The 14,344-nt window shown below is 38.8% G+C and overlaps 1 protein-coding gene across 1 annotated transcript; it reads left to right on the top strand.

The window, feature by feature from the left end:
* Positions 1-900: 900 nt before the first annotated feature.
* On the top strand, positions 901-13,846 carry LOC140294158 (T-cell surface glycoprotein CD3 zeta chain-like). Its single transcript, XM_072379578.1, has 8 exons — positions 901-1,139; positions 10,894-10,991; positions 11,526-11,570; positions 11,679-11,741; positions 13,115-13,150; positions 13,256-13,309; positions 13,468-13,503; positions 13,651-13,846. The coding sequence occupies exons 1-8, from the start codon at positions 905-907 to the stop codon at positions 13,714-13,716; spliced, it is 633 nt and encodes a 210-aa protein (XP_072235679.1). The 5' UTR covers positions 901-904; the 3' UTR covers positions 13,717-13,846.
* The last annotated feature ends 498 nt before the right edge of the window (positions 13,847-14,344 follow it).

Genomic DNA, 14,344 nt, shown 5'->3' on the forward strand with positions numbered 1-14,344 from the left:
CTCCTGGATAAGGTTAGCCTCCTGGATAAGGTTAGCCTCCTGGATAAGGTTGGCCTCCTGGATAAGGTTAGCCTCCTGGATAAGGTTGGCCTCCTGGATAAGGTTAGCCTCCTGGATAAGGTTAGCCTCCTGGATAAGGTTGGCCTCCTGGATAAGGTTGGCCTCCTGGATAAGGTTGGCCTCCTGGATAAGATTAGCCTCCTGGATAAGGTTAGCCTCCTGGATAAGGTTGGCCTCCTGGATAAGGTTAGCCCCCTGGATAAGGTTGGCCTCCTGGATAAGGTTGGCCTCCTGGATAAAGTTAGCCTCCTGGATAAGGTTAGCCTCCTGGATAAGGTGAGCCTCCAGTCTGTTGTTCTGCATTTGGGCCTTCATCAGCACCAAAACCAACCACCAACACTTCATGGCTTCTATTTATTTATTATGCAATTATTTTATCCCAGATACTGGAAACACTTTGTTGCTGCTGGCGCTTTGATGTTTCTGTGGTGTGTGAGAGCCCTCGGACTAAAACTACTTATTCCAGGAGAAGAATGAACCGAAAAGACTGTAATTTAGAGATTTTGCACATGAATAAATAAATAATTTAATAAATTAAAAAAAGGACTGTAAATCATGCAAAGTACCAGTAAAGATTTGACAGAAAGTGTTGTTTATTCATCTTTTAGCCTTTATGTGGAACCATTGGATGTCTAATATTCAGCTGTAAGGTAAGTTGAAGCTTTTCTTATTTAATATCCAGGTATGTTGCCGATATATAACAAAAGGGAGCTCATGAATAAAGGAAACAGGCGGCTTCAGATGGAGATTGTTAAGATTTGTTTCGAAGTAACGGTGTAAACATGAAAAGCAGTGAAATAAACAGACGCTGGAAGCTGCATTTCTTTTTCCGTGTGCACAGAATATGTTCATGTGTGGGAGACGGCTTCGTTTAAAGTGTGTCGCTGGATGTCACCTGTCACAACATCTCCTCACCACTTCCTGTTCTACTTCGAGACGACAGAGGAAGACGCAGCTTCACTTCTGTCACTTCGCTGCTCAAACCAGAAACATCGTCTTCTTGGGAAACTGGTTTGGGATGGAGCTCCAGATGTGGGTGTCCAGCCTGCTGGTCCTCGCCTCCATGCCTCCTTCGGCAGGTAAAGGCACTGCTTTTTCCACCTATAAGTCCTGCAAACAGGGGCTTTACGGCTTTACGGCGTCCTTACAGTGACGGTTAGAGCGGTTTTCTAAAAAACAAAGAAGGTGATTTATCGTCTTAAACACAATCTTTTGAATTCTGATGCAGATTCTAGATTTAAATCATAATCCGTTTATTTTAAAAAATGTCTTTTTTTCAGACACAAGAGCAACAAACAAACTGCATTTATTAAGATTATTCTGTCAGTTGAGACTTTCATGAGCTACAAAACATGTTTTAACTTTTCTTCTCCACCTGATAACCCTGGAAATCACATTTTAAAAAAGCCGGTTCAGTTCTACGGACGCAAAACGTGACTCAGAAAGTTCCTCATCTGAAGACATTTTAGAAGGAAACTTCAAACACAAAAGGTTTTGAGCTTGTGGTAGCCATGTTTGAGGTGTTGTTCGTGCCTTTCTCAACAGAACTGAACACAGAGTTCGCTTTCAACACTTCATAGTTTTTATATTCATTTCCGTCTCCATCTGACTCTCGATGCTTTTGGCACTTGGGATTTTGTTCGCTAACGTGCTAACTTTGACGGGTGCTTTCAAAGTTAGCACGTTAGCTTGTAAATTATTAGCACGTTGACTCCTAAATGTGGAGTAGCATTAACATCTTTCTGTTTTCTGTTGATAATCAAGTTTATTTTTGTTTCTATGAATAATATGTAATACTTTTAATATTATTACTTCTTTTATCTAATATTTATCTAATATTTTGTTGCTGTCACGATAAACAAACATCTTAAACTATGTTACATCGAATGTGCTCTCCATCTTGTTCAGAATAATTCCCAAAGTCTTCTAAGACTCAATCAGTTTTTTATTTAACAGTCAGAAGCCTTCAAGAGAAAACCATGTTTATTACGTTAAAGCCTTAATCCATCCGATAGTTCACCCGTAGTTCTGAGCTGTTTTACAAATGAACAAATAGTTCAATGGAAAAAGTCCAATTAAAGAGATTAAAGAAGCTGACAAATGTATAAAATACTAAATAGAACAGACGATTCTCTCCTGTTGAGAATTAAACCAACAAAAAATCAGTTTAAACCAGTTTTAAACTGAACCTGTTCTTAAATGTGTCAGATTTTAAAATTAGAGCATTAAAAATGAATCGCACAAAACCACTGAAACCATTGAAGTTTTGAAGCAGTAAATTATTATTATTCGACCTCCTAAAACAGCATCAAATCTCACAAACTGAAGTTTTTACTCGATTGGAAATAATGTGTAATAGTATCTAAGCTGTGGTAAAGCGTTAAATTCCACTTTAAAACCAAGGTTTAGAGCGATAATTAAATTATTTTTGTTCCAAATCACAATAAAAATCCCATCAACGTCCTTCAAAGATCCAATCCAAGCCCGTTACTATTGAATACCAATTTAAACTATCAAAAGAAAAAAAGTCTTTAGCGCCTGTAAATTTTTACAGTAAAATCCAAGTATAAACGACCAAAATAGGGTTCGAAACTCAACCAATATTCAGAACACTGAACCCTGCTGAGACCACCGACCATTGTGAAACTAGACAAAGCGTGGCCTTAAATATCAGAGAATATATAGAATATATATCAGAGAATATATAGAATATATATATAAATATGAGAGAGCAGAGAATATTCGGCCAAACATGGTCCAAATTCAACCTGTTGACTCGGGCCTAAAGGCAGCCAAAGAGAACATGTATCCAATCAGTATTTTCATGGGGCCTGGGGCCTCACCACCTTAATGTAAAGCATGTAACGTTCGGCCCGGCTCAGGCCAACAGAACACTCTTCATTAATTAATTAATTAATTAATTATCCCAAAGGGAAGCGTTAAATAAATGTAAAGCATGTCACTCTGAATGAGGACACTTGGGCCACGTGTTACAGTTCGGCCCGGCTCAGGCCAACAGAACCGGGTCAACTCTGCCGAACTGATCCATAAAAAGTTGCCCAGACTGGGGACTATCTGACATTTTAATTATCCAAATTAATTAATTAATTAATTATCCCAAAGTGAAGCGTTAAACACCATCGTAGACACGGGTCGGGTCAACCATATAAATGAAATTATTGATTGAAATCAGCCAAAGTTTGGAGCTTTAGTTAAAACCAGTTTGCTTTGAGGCTGACATTTTTTATATTTTTCCAGTCGGCAAATCAAAACCAAGCAAACTGAATAAAGAATTGAAACAAAAACAAACAGCAGCAGCAAACATGTCGCTGAGATGATTTAACATGGCGGCACACGGAGAGAAAGTGATGCCTCAGCTTCCACCCTAACCCTAAAGTTAGAGTTGTTTAAAGAGCTGCTTTTATGCCGGATATGAAAAGAAATGTTTTGTATTTTTTATTTATTCTTCATGATTCTCAAAGTGCAGAAACCTGCTCGGTCTGTTCGTAGAAACTTCTGATGAATCATATATTAGAGGCAGAGCAGAAAAAATGATCATTACCAAAAACGTCTTCATTATTAAAACGTTTGAATTCAAACTGAGATCCTAATTATTTACATTTAAAGCTTTCCTTCGTCCAAACAATATGAATAAAAGATGAATGTTTGGGTGAAAACAAACACATCAGGGGTTTTATCTCAAAGTAAAGGAGATTCAGACGCGCAGAAACATCAATAATATGTAATAAGATATATATAATAATATATAATTCCATAGTTTTTATTAAAAACTCAGTAATCTCTAACCCTAACCAACCAAACCAATGTGAAAAATGCTGCTAATTTACACAGAAAAGTTGGACATTAAACTTTTAAAGTCTGCAGATGCATTAAAACTAACCAGAAAATCAGCTTTTTACAGCCTTTAATATAGAAGTTTGAATCAAATTAAATCAAATTAGCAGTCGAGCCTTGAATGAGGGATTTTTAATAGTTATTTTACAGTTATGGCTGTTTGCCGTCAGTGGAATTAGAAAAAGTGTGTCGTGTGTAAATTAGGCTTCAATTTAAGGTGTTTTTTTAAGAATATTAAATTTAAATAAGTTAAAATGGATGTTTTCTCCACATATTATGATCTGATTTTAATGCTTAATGTGCAGCTTTGGCTGCTTTAGATTGTTAAGCTTCACGTTTTCTTCCTTTTGAAGCATCACAGCTCTGAAAATTAATTGACCACAAGGATAGAAACCCCCATTTCAGGAAGCTGCTCTGTGGTTTTCTGAGCCGAAGAGTCTTCTTCAGACTGAGCTGCTGAGGCAGAAAGGTTCGCTCTCAGCTCGGCGGCCATGTTTGATGGTAATGTGGTGAAGAAGCTGAGAACAGGAACAGAAAGGGACTGCAGGGTGAGAAACAGACAGAGCGGTGAGGCGTCCTGGATCATTTTCAGGTGTTCAAACTGCCAACCGAAACCACAGCGGCGCCTTTAAACTATATTCATGTTGATATGAGCTAACGCTGCTTAAATGCCTGTTTGACCATCAGATAAAGTGTTTCAATCATTTAATCATCCTGAAGAAGAGGAAAAGGTGATAAGAGCAGCTTTCTCTTTATCAAGATGTAAAATGTTGCACAACTGCAGGGTGTCGACATCTTTATAAGTCACAGAATTTAACATTATTCGCCTTGAAATTCCTTTTTTTTTGTTTTTCACTTTACAAAGTTGTGCAAACGCTTTGATCCATCCTTCATTTCTTTATATATTTAATTAAATAAGGAATATGACCCAGAATCTGAGGCAGAAACAGAGTTTTTTTTATCAGTTCTCAGCAGCTTTAAAGTGAATCTCTGGTCTGAGCTCCTTTATTCTCCAACACAGCCTGAACCCTCTGAGACAAGCTTTCTGTCATTTCTTTAAGGAGTCTTCAGGAATAGTTCTCCAGGCTTCTTGAAGGACATCCCAAAGCTCTTCTTTGGATGTGGGCTGCCTTTTGTTCCGTTCTCTGTCAGATGATCCCACACTGCTTCAATAATGTTGAGGTCCGGGCTCTGGGGAGGATTCATCCCTCCATAAGACCTGTTGCCACTGATTTTCAGTCCACTTCTTGTGTCATTTGGCACAGCTCAGCCTTTTCTCCCTGTTTCCCTTCCTTAAGAACGGCTTCTTGACAGCCACCCTTCCATGGAGACCATTTCTGATGAGGCTTGGGCCAACAGTAGATGGATCAGCTGAAGGTCCAGATGCATCTCTCAGGTCCTGTCAGGTCACAGCTGGATTTTTTCCTCTTTCTTAAGGACATCACTTTCAGATCCTGTTCATCTGCTGGAGATAGTTTTTTAGGCCTGACACTTCTTCTTTTGTCCTCCACTTGTCCAGTTTCCTCAAATGTTTTAAGGACACACTGCACACCCTGCTGAGATATGCCAAGTTTTCAGCTAATAGCTCTTTGGGAATCACCTTGTTGCTGCAGAAATCCTATTTTCTGTCTGTCAAACTGTGTTTTCTTTGCTGTTTTTCATAGATGCAGCTAAAGAAATGGGAACAAATTATGTGTCTTTGTGACAAAGAGCCTAAAGATCCAGTTTAAAATGGCTTCTTTGCTAAGTTGTCTGTTCTGTGTCGACACAACACTGGTTCATCCCTTGAGTTAGGAGCCTTTTTTCTGCCTGAATGCTTCATAGCTCAGAGTTCAGTGGCTGAACAAAGAAAAAACACTGAAAATGCTCAGGAACAAGGACTGAAGATGAGGGAAAAAGCAGAAAATGTCCAAAGAAAAACTCTGAAAGAGCTTCAGAAAGCTGCAGAACTGTTGATCAGGGATCAGAACTCTGGGCTGAATTAACTGTTTGAGTAAAATTAAAGCAAAATAGGATGTAAAATGCGTCAAAATCAGCTCTACAGGAAAAAGTAGATGTCACTGAACCATCAGCCTGTCTCGAAAAGGAAGTGGGCCGAGGATAGAACCCTGTGGTGTTCCTCCTCAACTTTCCGCTTATTACTAACATTCGAAACACGCTTCACGTTGAGTTTAATGAAGACGGTTAACGTCTCGCCTGGTTCTTCCACTCTAATCATTTATTTAACACTTTATGTTATGATATAAACATCCAGGAAATAATTACTCATACTTGTTATAAATTGTTTTAACTAAATTAAGTGGAGTGGAGTTTTTGTGAAGTGACCCAAATGAATCAGGCACTAAAAATGTGCGCGGGTCTATTTTTGGGGATAACTAAACATTTGAGCCTCCTTTGGGTCCAACTTTCTTCCACAGGATACAGGACAGATGTAGTAAACCAACGTAGAGTCATCGGACTCCTGGCTGCACTCCGAACAAAACGGACCTGATTAGGATCCCTTTTCAACTTTAGGTCCAGCTTCAAAGCCAAGTTTGACATAAAACATCAAACCACACCCCTTTCCTCATGGGGGTGGAGCTTAAAAGCCTTTAAAAGCCGAGTTTTGTCTGTTCTTTCACTCAGGAAGCTGTTGTCTGAGCCTTTGAAGGTGATTAATAAGCGATTAGGCGCTTTAATGAAGCGTTCTCTCTGATGGAAGCTTTCTGTTTCTGTTTTTTCTGTTTCCACTCAACAAAGATGGGTTTCAGAAGCTCTCCGTTAGTCAAAGTTAGCTCCACTGTTATTATCACATGAAACAGTGACGTCAGCGACTGTTTCCACCTCCTCAGTTACAGTAAACGTTGGCATTAATGTTATCAGTCTCATGACTTTCATCCCGATCGATCAGCTTATTGACGAGAAAGCAGCTCATCATGATGAGTCAGGATCTTTACAAGTGTTTACAGCTGGTTGATCTGAGTCAGTTTAGCTTCTGTTTTAATGCAGTTTCAGTGGAAACTCTGACAAACTGAGAAATAAATGTGCTTTATTTGTTTTTTTCCTGCCTAGAAAAAGCAAACGCAGCAGATTTAACCTGCCGTGCACGTACGTGCACATCACATTTTGGGTTATCAGGCTGATGTGGAAATAATTATCCTCAAAATATGTAATAATTGTATTTATTGGTTCCTCCGAACCCCAAATAGTTTGAATGAATCTAAACCGAAGCTGAGGATAATACTGAATAATGTGATTTAATATAATATAATATAATATAATATAATATAATATAATATAATATAATATAATATAATATAATATAATATAATATAATATAATATAATATAATATAATGCAACATATTTCTAACCTTGAGAAGAAGACAGAACGTCGGGATAATGTGTGAAATACTGAAGCTTTAAGCACCGTATTTCCTTCTCATGTGTTGGGCTGTAATCTTTATTAAAGTAAAACCTCCAAAAAAACAACTTTTATTCAGTTTAGACATTCGTTTTCATGCAAAACTAATTAAAATGTCACATTTCACATGATTTTACGGTTTTAATATCAGGCTTCATCACTTCAGTTTATGTATAAATGGCTGTTTATGTTTCTAATGGCTGACCTGCAACACTTTAAATGGCTTTAAATGTTGCAATGAAAGTTTTTCTGTTCCAAACATTAACAAAGAATGGATTTAATAGGTTGTTGTTTTCCTAAATTAAATGTTGAATTTGACATATTTTGCACTCGAGTGGACTTTTCTATATTTCTTCTGGATGAAGAACTTAGAAATATGACGTTAAAACTCTGATAATGAAGCTTTGTAATGACCCTTTAACTTAGAAAGACATTTTATTTAATAATTTGTCTGCTCGGTGAGACTCACTGTTCGTTTTTACAAGTATTTTAACTGCTTAAAGTTAAGTTCATATGTGTTCAGAGCTGAAAAAGGGCTTTTTTTAATAATTTTAACAACAAACTGCATTATTTTTACATTTATAAATGCTGAGAAGCTCAGAGAGCGGTCGTGAAATTCAGCCTTCAGGCTACTGATTAATTATGCCGAACTGATGTTATACAACCAGAGCTTTCAGTTGCACCAACATGAAGACCTCAGAACTCAGTTAATCTAAGTTACACTGTAAGCTAAATACTTGTTAGTGAAACTGATCGTCGGCACATGAAACCGCCGCTGTGGTATTCATCAGATCAGGGACTTCCTGTGGTGTTTCCATGAGGTCAGTCTTTGCTTTTATCTGACCAGATGCTCAGACTGCAGCCAGCAGGCTTCTGTTTATCTAAGCTAATCGGAGGATGAAGAGGTACCAGCCAAGTTAAAGCTGATCACCGATAGAAGGCAGATATCCATACATGGAGCCTCGTGATGAGATGAGGAAGAAGAGGAGCTCTCTGAACCACAAACTGTGAACAAACCTGACTACAGATTCTAATATGAGATGGAAAAAGGCTGTAAGACTCAAACGTTCATCTGGTCGCACAAAGCAAAGAAAATTTAAAGAGTTTAAACCTTCTGATGGAGGATTCATGGAAACTTTACATTTAAGTGAAATATTCAGTCAATGATCCGACTTCACAAAGAGAGAAAAGCACAAAGAGAGTTTTTGTCTGACTGTTTGGTCTTAATTCAGGAGCTGTTTCCTGAATCTGGACTCGGTTTGGATTCTGTTCTCAGATTCTTTGGTTTTCATGTCGTGTTCGTTATTCCTGACAAACAACTCCATGTGGGAATTATAATATTATATTATATATAAGGGTTGGTCTTAAGTTGACAGGCGTTGAATCTGAACTTGTTCATTTAGAGTTATTGATCTTGGTGAAAACTTGGTTTCAGATAAAGGGTTTGGTCTTTGACTCCACAAGTTGATTTATTTTCAACTTTTTTTGATAATTTGGTAGTCTTTACTCTGAATTTGCTGGTCTTGACTCAGAATTTGGTAGTCTTTACTCTGAATTTGCTGGTCTTGACTCAGAATTTGGTGGTCTTTACTCTGAATTTGCTGGTCTTTACTCAGAATTTGCTGGTCTTTACTCAGAATTTGGTAGTCTTGACTAAGAATTTGGTAGTCTTTACTCAGAATTTGCTGGTCTTTACTCAGAATTTGGTGGTCTTTACTCAGAATTTGCTGGTCTTTACTCAGAATTTGCTGGTCTTTACTCAGAATTTGCTGGTCTTTACTCAGAATTTGGTAGTCTTTACTCTGAATTTGGTAGTCTTTACTCTGAATTTGCTGGTCTTTACTCAGAATTTGCTGGTCTTTACTCAGAATTTGGTGGTCTTTACTCAGAATTTGCTGGTCTTTACTCAGAATTTGGTGGTCTTTACTCAGAATTTGCTGGTCTTTACTCAGAATTTGGTGGTCTTTACTCAGAATTTGCTGGTCTTTACTCAGAATTTGGTGGTCTTTACTCAGAATTTGGTAGTCTTTACTCTGAATTTGCTGGTCTTTACTCAGAATTTGGTAGTCTTTACTCTGAATTTGCTGGTCTTTACTCAGAATTTGGTAGTCTTTACTCAGAATTTGCTGGTCTTTACTCAGAATTTGGTGGTCTTTACTCAGAATTTGCTGGTCTTTACTCAGAATTTGCTGGTCTTTACTCAGAATTTGCTGGTCTTTACTCAGAATTTGGTAGTCTTGACTAAGAATTTGGTAGTCTTTACTCAGAATTTGCTGGTCTTTACTCAGAATTTGGTGGTCTTTACTCAGAATTTGGTGGTCTTTACTCAGAATTTGGTAGTCTTTACTCTGAATTTGCTGGTCTTTACTCAGAATTTGGTAGTCTTTACTCTGAATTTGCTGGTCTTTACTCAGAATTTGGTAGTCTTTACTCAGAATTTGCTGGTCTTTACTCAGAATTTGGTGGTCTTTACTCAGAATTTGCTGGTCTTTACTCAGAATTTGCTGGTCTTTACTCAGAATTTGCTGGTCTTTACTCAGAATTTGGTAGTCTTGACTAAGAATTTGGTAGTCTTTACTCAGAATTTGCTGGTCTTTACTCAGAATTTGGTGGTCTTTACTCAGAATTTGCTGGTCTTTACTCAGAATTTGCTGGTCTTTACTCAGAATTTGCTGGTCTTTACTCAGAATTTGGTAGTCTTTACTCAGAATTTGGTAGTCTTTACTCTGAATTTGGTAGTCTTTACTCTGAATTTGCTGGTCTTTACTCAGAATTTGCTGGTCTTTACTCAGAATTTGCTGGTCTTTACTCAGAATTTGCTGGTCTTTACTCAGAATTTGGTAGTCTTTACTCTGAATTTGCTGGTCTTTACTCAGAATTTGGTGGTCTTTACTCTGAATTTGCTGGTCTTTACTCTGAATTTGGTAGTCTTTACTCAGACCTTGCTGGTCTTTACTCAGAATTTGGTAGTCTTTACTCAGAACTTGCTGGTCTTTACTCAGAACTTGCTGGTCTTTACTCAGAATTTGGTAGTCTTTACTCAGAACTTGCTGGTCTTTACTCAGAATTTGGTGGTCTTGACTCAGAATTTGGTAGTCTTTACTCAGAACTTGCTGGTCTTTACTCAGAATTTGATAGTCTTTACTCAGAACTTGCTGGTCTTTACTCAGAATTTGCTGGTCTTTACTCAGAATTTGGTTGTCTTGACTCAGAATTTGGTAGTCTATATTTTTAGCATATTTCAGTGATTGTGTTATAATTGTTGTGTTTCTAAACTCTTTTGTCTCTGTGTGACATGAAGTTAAAGATGAAGAACTCTGACCTGTTTCAACGTGTAACGGAGGTTTCTGAGATGAGAAGCGACTCGTCTGCTGCATCTTTCAGCTTTACTAACAGCATCGATGCACACAGACGCCCACAATGAACCACACATGAACACACACAGCTGTCAGTTAATGAGCCTCAGCCAGAGCTCGGCAGCAGCTGAGGAAACCACCAAGCTCGTTCACACACTCTCTTCCTGCAGTAAGACACTAAAGGCTTGACTGAATTTCGTGTTTTCTCTGACCTCCACAGAGGCTTTTCACATGTACGACCCCCGTCTGTGCTACATGTTGGACGGCTTCCTCGGGCTGTACGGCCTCATCATCACCGGGATGTTCATCAAGGAGAGGGTTGGTTGGCACAAACACTTCTTTTTGTTTCCCGTTAAATGGAGGAAGGATATCTTCTGACTTTAGTCCCTTTTTGTTTCCCGTTAAATGGAGGAAGGATATCTTCTGACTTTAGTCCATTCAGACGCATGTCTTCAACATGACTTCAAGCGGACGTTTAAGTTGAGATTCAACAATAACTTGATGAATAATCTGCATCTCTGAAGCTAACAGTTTTGTTAAAGTCTGTGGATCGTAGCTTCAGACTCGGTTGCCTTAACTTTGGACTCGACTCAGGCTGAAAGTTTTTATGTCGTGACTCTGGACTTAATTTATTCTTTTCAAACCTTTTGGTTTAGACTCAGGACGAGCTAGTCTTGCTTTTCGGATGGTATGGCCTGTTTAAACACAGCTGTTGGTCTAAACTGGAGCTCTTCTTCCTCCTCAGAGACTTGTTAATCCTGACTTTCGACTGTTAGTCTTAACTCAGGACTTGTTGGTCTTAGTAACATCATTTTGAGCCATAATGTCTTTCCTGAATGTGTTTTTTTGCAGTTCTTTAAAACCAAAGTCACGGTGACGGAGGAGAGCCTCTACTCTGTGAGTCACAAGCAAACAACACAAACTGACGGCCCCATGTTTGCTTCTGTCTGTTGTCTTTTGCAAATTTTCACACAGCAACTGTTAATGAGGAGTTTTTGTTTTTAGGATCTGAAAGGTCAGGGCGCCAGTCATTATGATCAACTGATGACAGAGTCTGGGAGAGGAAAAGTAAGTCTGCTGTGGTCTGATGATGCCACGAGAAAAGAGCTCATATAGCAGGAAGCTCCCTTAATAGAGTTATGGCCGATTGAGGGTCGGTTCCAGGTCTCATTATTTATCTGTTGTGTTAAAAAGGAACTCATTATAGATATAAAAATACAAATCTTTTTTTGTAGAGCTCAAAGATGAGAATAATTTTAACTTAGTATAGAATTACGGCCTTCGGCGATAATGGAAACAGCAGCATCCTCGAACTGAAACAGCTCGGGTCAACATGGCTTAAATAAAACCTCACGACCCTTGACATCGGTGAACAGAGGTTATATCGTAGAGGATTTCTCTCCGTAGGGGTCCCGGACTCCCATCTGCACCCACGGACGTCCACAAGTTAGTTAGACAGTCTTTATGAGTTCATATACTTCGTGATCCTGTCCGTGACTCCGTACGTTTCCCTGTTAGCGTTAGCCTGTCAGCGTTAGCCTGTTAGCACCTCAGCGCTACGCTTTAAAACATCTGCTTGGATTGATTCGCTGTACCGGTACCTGACTGAAGCTGAGAGCTGTTCCAACACTAAAAGGACACGAGTTACAACCTTCAGGTGTCTTTGTTACGTTGGAATCACACCTATTTATTCCAAACATCATAGTTACAGAGTGAAAAGGCAGCTAGTGGCTAACGCTACGACTAACGGTAAATTTATACCAAAGACAACTGAACAGATCCATTTGTTGCTTTTTAAACTGCCCAGAAACTGTTTTAAATCACAGATTAAAGATTCTGCAAACACTCCAGATCTTACAAGGTCACTATATGGAAGAGCGCTAGATTTTTCTGAGATTATTTCCCATCATGCACCTGGTAGAAACTGTAAACAACAGTGAAGTCGAGCGATTCGCAGCTTTTAGCCACAGCTGCATTTTTAACTGCAGGCGAAACATCGTAGAAACATTCGTTCTGTTTCCTCCTCCGTTTGTTCGGTCCGGCTGAACCGTACATTTTCTGCCCCATCGCCATGGTTACCGTCAGCTTCACCTGCTTCCTGTTTGGAAGAGGCAGCAGCGCACATGGTGGTTGAAATACCGCCTTAAAGCAGCCTGGACTGAGTTTAATGACCACCTTAAACCAAACAGCTGAGATCACAGCACTGTGTGATTCCTCCTGGTTTTATTCTGACTGAAAACTGTCCACAGTTTGGAAATCCTTGAAAATCATGTCGCGTACGGCCAGTTTAAAGGAGCATTGATGAGTTTTAGGATTAGCTGGAGCACTGAAACTTACCTTGTAAAACCAAAGCCGAGCCACAGACTCTGTGCAGTTTCAGTTCACTGAGGAACATCTTAGAGGTGCTGACTCATTTATATCCGTTGTGTTTGGTCTTATAGCCCCGCAGGCCGCCTGCTGACGACTCCACGTACACGGTAACGAACGAATGCTCTTCTTCTCCTTTGTTCATGATCTCACCAGCAGAAACTCACACTTACTGTAAATCTATGAGCTGCTCATTAATGTGATTTTAACTTCAGGGACTGCAAAGACGCACAGATGGAGAATATAAAGAGCTTCCTATTAAAAGTGGGGTGAGTGTTTAAACATATATATATATATATACACATATGACTGTTTAAACATCTCAGACTACATATGGACTCATATATATTTATATATATATATATATATACTCATACATATGACTTATCCAGACATACCTGAGAGTTGTTTTCTGTTTCTTCTTTAGAATCGTGGCAGAAAGAACCACGATGCCGTTTATCAGGTGAGTGCAAACCGTCCAGCTGGGATCACTTTTTAGGAATGTTCTGCTCTGACAGTTCAAACAGCATCAATGACTGACTGATTGACTGATTGATTGATTGACTGATTGATTGACTGACTGATTGATTGAATTGTAAACCTTCCTCAGGGTCTGAGCGCAGCCAGCAGAGACACCTACGACTCCCTCCACATGCAGCAGCTTTCTGCTCGCTAACGAACCGCTTCCAGGCGTCTCCAGATGCTCACGTTGAAGATGATGAAAGACTGCTTGGCAGCTTTTTAAAATTCAAAATAATTTAGAAGTTTAGGGAGAAAATGCTTCAGATTAGATTAGTTTAGATTTGCAACATCAGGCCAGAAATAGACTGAATGAAATGTCTAAAATCCCATCTTATGGAGCTTTTATTTTCCTTCTATTGATGGGAATTTATTTAATTCTGTTCAGTTTTATGCATAAAGCACCAAATATCAAAGATACAGTCCAATTCAAACCAGTTCATTGTAATCTAATTAAATTCTAAATTAGTTCAGTTCAGGCAGAGCCAGTTAAAAACCGTTTAGAAACTTCTCTCTGATCCAATCCTGAGCTGCACGAGGCGACTGTGGAGAGAAAAAACTGCCTTTTAACGGGAAGAAACCTCCATCAGAACCAGAACCAGCTGGGGTTCAGAGGACAGGAAACAGGGGACAACAAGCACCGTAACACCAGGCCAAAGTCAAAGACTTATTCAGCTGGTGCGTTTTCATTTAATATTACTTAAACATAATTCTAATTAATATTAATGGAAAAATTAGATGTTTTTCTGAGAACAGCAGGTTTGGTCAGATTATAACAGATTATA

Source organism: Leuresthes tenuis, unplaced genomic scaffold (genome assembly GCF_036924035.1).
Source record: "Leuresthes tenuis unplaced genomic scaffold, fLeuTen1.0.hap1 SCAF_1, whole genome shotgun sequence".
Lineage (NCBI taxonomy): Eukaryota > Metazoa > Chordata > Actinopteri > Atheriniformes > Atherinopsidae > Leuresthes > Leuresthes tenuis.

Bases quoted from the DNA above. Each gene is read 5' to 3' on its own strand.
- LOC140294158 (XM_072379578.1), top strand. From the start codon at position 905: ATGTTCATGTGTGGGAGACGGCTTCGTTTAAAGTGTGTCGCTGGATGT. The intron at 13,151-13,255 runs GTAACGAACGAA...TTTTAACTTCAG, and splicing joins CTGACGACTCCACGTACACG to GGACTGCAAAGACGCACAGA. The intron at 13,310-13,467 runs GTGAGTGTTTAA...TTTCTTCTTTAG, and splicing joins AGCTTCCTATTAAAAGTGGG to AATCGTGGCAGAAAGAACCA.